Raw genomic sequence first — 7,805 nt, 5'->3', positions numbered from 1 at the left:
AAAATCTGGATGAGGCCTCCAGTGCCTGTATCTCAGGTCATCAGTGTTGCTAAAAACTTCCTTAGTGGAGTATAATTATGAAAGCCCAATTGTGAGTTTAAAAGTATTAATATTAAAAATCATTTTATTCTATATGGAAGACTTGGGCACATAATTAATCTTCACTATATGTACTTATATTTTACAGAAGTCTAAGGGGTACATCCCCATCTGTCCCACCAGAAAATTCTTGCCCTACTAAAAAGACATTCAAGATAAAAGTTGTTATACCTAACTATATTTGTATTTTTACCTAGTTTAAGACTGTAGCATTTCTTTGAAGTTTAAAAATTACATATCACAACTGCAAAAATAATTTGGAGCAACATTTCAAAATAGGAAAACCATTTATGTTTTTACAAAGTAAAACTGACTTATGAAGAAAGAGGGGTCTCTTTTTTGAAAACTATTTTCAAAGAGTTTCAGGATCCAACTACCATTATCATTAGTTTCTCTATACAAATGATCCAGTATAGGCTGTGGTCAGTTGCTACATAATTTTTTATCCATCAAGGCTTAATGGAAAGAAATAAGATGAAAAGGAAATATAAATTCAAAATCTCTGTTCATGGTCTAATGGCCTATTATTCATCTACTCTGCATGCAGATGAAAGCTGTCACTAATACACCATTAAGAATGACATTAAAACTTCTTACCGGTTCTTCTAGTCTATAAGTTATGTCTCACACAAATTTTACTTGAGCTCCTTCAGATCTGATATCTGTATCTATAAATATCTCTATGTGTTAGTTATATCCTATAGGAGTATGATTGTGTATAGTATAAAAATATATGTACCTTGGTTTGAAAATTCCTTCTTGAAAATGCAATCGGATAAACTTGAAAAAAAAACAGGTATGGGCAGGAAGAGTAATGGAATGGATTTTAATTACTCCTTTAATGCCAGATTCTCTATTTGGCACAAATGTAAACATGCCCAGATGTTTCTATCAATACCATGACCTTCCATTCAATGGAGTGTGTGATCTCCAGGCAAACTCAGGCCATTTTCTTAAAGATGCCGCTGAACTACTTCTCTCCATTCTAAATCGTTCTCCTCGAGAAAATTTTGGAACTACTCTCTCTCATTCCAACCTTTTTTCCCATTATAGGGCATTTGAGAAAGTAGCATACATCTCCTTTTAACTAAATATTCCATTTGATAGTGAATGTGTGTTTTCAAAACTTTCCTCCCAAATGAGAGACAATATTTAAAGTTCCTTTCACTAAGAAGTGGCTTAGGGCATTCGTTTCATAATGACATAGCTGGAAGTGCTGAATTCCTGGCTAATAAATTGGTGTGTGAAGTTTCCAAATGAGCAAGGAAGCACAAAATTTTAGGCACTGTCTCCTTTCCGACCCTTTCCTATCTGCCTTGCTCTTGTTCTCAGATCCCCTGCCATCTCTGGCTCACACTTGGCCTCACTCAAAGAGCAGTTCTGGTTGTGGGCAGAAGGTATATAAGAAGTCACTACCTCAGAAGGTCACTGGCTCGGAATGGAACTCCATTCTACCCAGAAGTCATCCATCTAGTATCTGGACCTCTTGTCTACCACCCCCTTTTCTGATCACGCAAACTCTTGGCCTCGGCTCCTCACCTTTTCTTCTACAATCTACTAACTCAGGTCTATGTCACTGGTGTCTTGCTTGCCTGTCTCTGCCCAGCTCTCCTTCTTGGACTTAATCTATCTCACATGAGAGGGCAGTGGAGCTTCTTAGGAAATGTCTAGAGGAGCTCCAGAAATGCTTCATCCTGAATCTGCCAACCTTCAGTGTTTGAATCATCGACAAAAATGGCATCTCCCAGGCTCTCTTGACCCCTCATAGGCCAGTTGTGGCCTGTTGCCACCCAAGTCCTGAGAAAAAGGACATTTGAGTCCTAGAATCTGCTGTGCTACCAAAAAACCATGTGGCTTCAAGGCAGGTGGCTAAACCCACCCTGGTTTCTCTCTCCGTCCCTCCCTCCTCACCTATCTCTCTCGCTTGCTTGCTTGCTGGCGCTCTCTTCTCTCTCGCTCTCTCTCTGTATTGGATCATCTCCAGGGTGTCTCAGAATTTGAAAACCCCAGGAGCCGAGAGACCTCTTTCCTTCCTCCCTCCACTCTCTATCTTCTGATTCTGTTTCAAAAAATAACCAAGAGTGCAAAGTTTTGTGACCTGCAGGTAGGACACCATCACCGACTTAGAAAGATAAACTTGTAAAGATCCCAGCTTTTACCTTTATTTGCATCACATTGTACAGTTTATAGCGCCTGTAAGGCAGCGCGTTGAGAATCTTGTTTTATGCCTGTGTACCCAGCGTTTGATGGGAGCTCCTTCACATAAGCAGCAGGAAAATGGCCTTTTTTTCCATTTAAAGATCCAAACCACCATCCTTCTTCGTTTTTCGTGTGTACAGTTACAATATCACCTGTGAAAATGTACATTTAGTTAGGCAAATGGGTCTCTGTGCCCAATTGGTAAGCTTGTTGTTGAGAGATTCTGCTTTCAAGGAGTTACTTGGTAGCATTGTTTTCTTCATGTGATTCAGTTGAAGCAGAATTTATTCACCACCTCTGTATGAAGCAGGCATAATGCGGAGAATATTATAAAGAATAAGATAATGTACAGCCAAGTTATGCCATAAAACAGCTTGATTAAAAACAGAATCATGTTGGCTTTTCCTGTTGGCTGGCTCACTTTAGATATAGCTGATAGGTAGTCGCCCAAATCTTTCTTGGTGTCTGTATTTTAAGGGTTTCTCATATTGGTGGCTGAGATAGTTTGGTATGTTGACTACTATGAGTATGTCTCAGATACCAGACATTTCTTTAAATCAAGACAACTTCTCTTCATTATATGTGCCAGCTTCACAGTTCAAAGTTCCAACTCATAGCTCTGCACAGAAATATGACTCCTCATTCAAAATTTGGATAATAAAATATCAATTTGAAGACAAGACTTTTTAAAAGCCATGATTCAAATAAATAGAGTTCCTATGAGACACATGGCTTTTCTCTAATTCTCTATTTAAAAAAAAAAATACCATTCTGATATGAATAACCCTAAAGCTTAACCTGGTACCTCAAATCCTCTGGCTAAGTCATTCTCTTTTGAGAGCTAGTCCATTCTCTCTGGCTGCTTTCTGTACACCAAAGTGAAAATATCCACTTCCTTCAGTATCCAAAAGCTACTTTATCTTGAGCATCATTCTGAGGTAATTTTTCAGTCTTTCTTTTATCCTTTTCCCCAGTAATTTTCTTCTTAAGACAATGGAGACTGTTAACCCCCTTCTATCTCTTCTCAGACTTAAGTCATTATTTATTCTTATAGATCATTCTCAGCCTAAGTTCTCGCTGGAATGAGTTTTCTCAGGTAAGCAGATTTACACAATCTACTAGCAGAAATTCTAATGAATAATTTAAAATCCTATTGCCGGCTTCCCTAAGCCTCCAATGTCTCATTTCATTTAAAGAACCTACTCAGAATATGAAGTATAAGTAGGCTTTGCAATCAGCGAAAAACTAAAGACAAACAAGATGATCAATTTATTGTGTAACTATGTAACACAAACTCAGGACCCTGGTTCTAGATTGCAGTTGGGAGATGTGTTATTTATTATATGCGAAGTGGGAATATAGCATTTTATTTACCTGCTTACTGCTGTAGGTACCCTTAGAATGGCATGATGAGTAATGAAGTGACTTGTGTAACACTTAAAACTTTTAAATAAGGCAACATTGATTTAAGAAAAATTAAAAAGAGGGTCTACTTTTTTATTTCCTTTTTTCTTTATTTCTGAGTTAGAAGGAAAAGTAGTTGCCGGTAGAAATCTGATCGGCAAACTAAAAAGGAGGCATCCACTAACCAGTAGCAAATATGTGGTGTCCCTATTGTTTGGCTGCAAAATCCATCCTGACCTTCCCTTGGCTCTGGGCGCCATGTCCTGCTCATGGATAAGAGCTTCCTCCTTTGACACAACTCTTTCTCACTGACCTTTTCATTTCTAGATCTCTGTCTTAGTTTTAACAACCAAATGTGGTTGCTAACTGGATGTACAAAGAAAGTTGAGGCTGGTGACTTTTTCTTGTTTAATAATGTTGAAATGTGTGTAACCTATTATGTAATATCTTTCCACATTAAACAAAAATATGGGATGCAGAGAAAAGGATCTGTTTCCTTAGATTGGTCATAAACACCTCCCTGAGCGATAAGTGGGAGAAACATTAAGTCAGGAGTCCTCTGACCTGGGTTCTAGAACATGCTCTTACACTAAGCCATGAGAGGAAGTTGCCTCACATTCCTGCATGATTAGCTTCCTGAAAAAGAAAAAGGTGGGGCCACATCTCTAATGACTTTTCATTACTGACATTCTACTCTGATGTAACACCGTGGTTAAGCATGACTCTGAGTTTCTAAGTTCAAATCCTGCAAAGCCACTGCCTGTGACTTTAGCCAAAGTATTTAACCTTTATAGGCCTCGGTCTCCTCAGTAATTAAATGGGACGAAATAACAATGCTTACCTTAAAGGGTTTTATGGATATTAAATTGGACAATGTGCTTGTAACAATGTCTAGCACATAGTAAACACTGGATAAATGCTAGCTATATTTATTACATGAGCTCTATTTTTTATGTGTTTTATCTTTATTTTCTAAGAAGGGTGATTATAAACCTGAACTGATTTGACATGGTAGTAACTTTTAAGGCTGCTGTACGTCTACCATTGCTGTACTACAGGAGTTTTATTCAAGTTAAAGGCTTCAACAGGGAAGGCGATTAAACATTTGAGAGTGATTCTTACCTCTTTCCAGATTCAATTCATCATCTTGCCTGGCTTGAAAAGGATACAAAGCCTTGCAAAGACTGTTGCCATATTGGGCCACACCGGAGGCTGAAAGTTGGATCAAGTTATAATTACCAATGCTGTGTCAGTAGGCAAGAGGAATATAATGGGAAGTTCCTTAGTTATTTAGCAGTGTGGTGCAGAGCTTAAATATATTGAAGTCTTCTCAAAAGAACAGTTTGTAATTTTACATACTAATCATTCCTTGATTCAGTTACCATTTATGACTTACCTACTATGTGTATGGACTGTGTATATTATATAATAAGCAACTAAATCATAATACAGAAAATAATAAGCCTGGAGAGAAAAGCTATTGTAATAATAAGAATAAAGATGAGAACTGAATATTATTTGCTTCCCACATGAACTTAGCATCAGTTAGCTAGTCTGTGTTTTGGAAAACATACACCATTCATATATAGATAGGAGACATTTGGAGCACGTGCTTCTTACCATCATCCCAAAGTACCTATGGAACTGTTTCTCAAAAAATGCAACGGTGAGTCTTTAATACACCATGTGGACCATAACGTCCTGGGTTTTATTGAAACTTTTTTTTTCTGCCAACTTTTAATCCAGAAACTAGAAAGTCAAGGTTATAGTAACTATAGTTGAACTATAAGCAATAATAACATGTGTGCGCGTGTGCACATGTGTGTGTTGAAAGGTAAAAGGGATTAGTGTGTCAATGGACAAATGACTAAAGTCAAGTAGCTGAATAAAGGGGGTGAGTAGCCTCTGGGATGGCCATGTTTCTCACAGAAAGGACAGGATTTCTATAGAAGTTTGGAGGAGGCTGTGGAAACAGAGCTCTTCACCATGGCTTAGGAGTGATTGTGTGCACAACAAATTGCAGACTGTCTGAGTAACATCGAGCCAGTCATCTGAGGTACCTTCTCATATTATAAAATTTTTTTCCCAACGCTCCACTCTTCTTGACTCCCTCCCACCTTTTGGATTACACATTAATCAGTCTTAATTGAAATGTTAATTTCTTTGAGCCAATGTATATAGATATATATCAATGTGGCTCTGAAAATAGAATGTAAATGTAGTAATGTGCTTTACCGATAGGATCCAGCCCCAAATTATTCTGAGTGTGGGATTACCTGTAGATGAAGAACTTGGATTGCTCTGCCCACCAGTAGATGAACTGCTCACAGCATTTTCTGATCTTTTTGTCAGAAAAGGCCGAGATATTTTTACATAACTATGTGTCTGCTGCTGTTCATATAGTTAAAAAAAAAAAAAAGAAGTCATTTTTAACAACACTGTCATCATAAGTATTCATGAAATGTAATTCTTCTGTAGCTGTTTTCTCCAGGAATTTATTTTTCAATTTGTTGGACCAGATTATAAATAAAGTGTTAAATACATTTCTCAACCCTATGATAGAGCTTTCTCATTTCTGAAGCCTTAATATTTTTAGAATTAGACAGCTACCATATTTTATAGCTTGTTTGCAATTCTGACCTGTACGTAGGCCAAATAGTAACATTCAGAGCATTACTTCTACAAATTCAACTTTAATTGGCTTTAATGCAAATGAATTATCATGACTGTCTAAATGATTGAGACCATTTTGAGCTCCTGCGTCTCTTAGAAAGAAAACCAACCCTTCATCACGAGATGGTTACAGCTCCCCCTTCTGATAGGGAATGGAAATAGCTACAAGCAATCATTACCCATGTATATTCAAGTGCTCAAAAATACACTGGAAAAATACATGTGTGTGAATTTAAAAAATTGTGCTTGTGCATTATCCATATTGCATAGTATGTTAAATGGATATGACTAATGCATATCACAAAACCTTATAATTTAGGTCAGTATGAATACTAAAATTTCAGTTTAATAGAAATTTTACTATCAAAGCACATTCAAAGGATAAAGTTAAGATTCGAATTGGAACAAGAAGGATCCAAAGTGTTTTTAAGTTCTCATATTAAGTATATGAAGAATATGTTCAGTTGTGTTTAGCTTTTGTTATTCTACTCAAAAAGAATAAAAATGAATTTACCTTAAAATTCTGCAGTTAGGATTTGAGACATACAACATATATAATTCATGATAACTTTTTTGAACCGATGCTACTATAAGCCACTCCATTCAGCAAGCTCAATCAAGAAATTACAACCAACCTCTTAAAATTTTACCTTTTCTTTCCACTTGAAGATGGAGTTACTATAGGGATGGCTGGGTTGAGGTCTTTGCTCAAGTTCTGCTAACACTGATGACAGTTTATAGGAGTTTGCTTGCAAAAGGTTTAGTTTCAAATTGATCTGTGGATACATCATTTGGCCATGTGAGTAAATTTCTAGAACATGAGGCACAACTGTATGGGTAAAGGATAGCGGGATAATTTCCAAAATGACAAAGAGGTCTGGAAAAGTACACATTCAACTCCTATGCAGATATACACAGAAAATGCTGAGGAGAGGAAAAAATGGACCCTTTTCCGAGAGGAAAGCCTTAGTTGCTGAGTGTGTCTCATTCCGAACTCTTGTAAACAGGATAAACCAGAAACCTTGGTAGATACATTTCAGTATTTTGTGGCAATAAATAGCTTCAATTTTCTGCTGAGGAATGAGAAAGGGAATAATAAATATTGATTACAGAAGGTAGACTTTTGGAGGGCCTTTAAGGGAAGGCAATTGAAGCATAGGTTCTCAACACTGTGAACAGAATTGAACTCATCAATGGAATCAAACTAAAATGATGCAAGGTGGGGTTTTGTTTTTTTTTTTTGTAATGTTTATTGTTTTCTTTTGAAGAGGTAAGGTTTTATATTACCCAGAAAGTTCTCAGTAACACTTCTGGAAACTGGAAACAATATTCTAGGGTATTTGATTATATAAATAAAAAATGAAGCTAAATATATACTCCTAGGTTTTTCCTTCTCTCTATTTGACCTTGAACTAGAAATTATAATGACT

At 36.8% G+C, this 7,805-nt stretch overlaps 1 protein-coding gene across 1 annotated transcript in view; it reads right to left on the bottom strand.

Moving 5' to 3' along the window:
• Positions 1 to 2,283: 2,283 nt before the first annotated feature.
• The window catches only part of NOSTRIN (nitric oxide synthase trafficking), a 48,974-nt gene continuing 43,452 nt past the window's right edge, over positions 2,284 to 7,805 (bottom strand). Inside the window, exons 12-15 of the mRNA XM_006921442.1 lie at positions 7,026 to 7,151; positions 5,979 to 6,093; positions 4,825 to 4,914; positions 2,284 to 2,450 (exon numbers count right to left, since the gene is read on the bottom strand). Of these exons, the coding sequence (XP_006921504.1) occupies positions 2,284 to 2,450; positions 4,825 to 4,914; positions 5,979 to 6,093; positions 7,026 to 7,151 (498 nt within the window). The remainder of the gene's footprint in view (positions 2,451 to 4,824; positions 4,915 to 5,978; positions 6,094 to 7,025; positions 7,152 to 7,805) is intronic.

This window comes from Pteropus alecto, unplaced genomic scaffold, assembly GCF_000325575.1.
Source record: "Pteropus alecto unplaced genomic scaffold, ASM32557v1 scaffold3, whole genome shotgun sequence".
In the NCBI taxonomy this organism is placed as follows: Eukaryota; Metazoa; Chordata; class Mammalia; order Chiroptera; family Pteropodidae; genus Pteropus; species Pteropus alecto.
The sequence above is the reverse complement of the archived record's forward strand: the minus strand, read 5'-3'. Positions and strand labels throughout refer to the sequence as shown.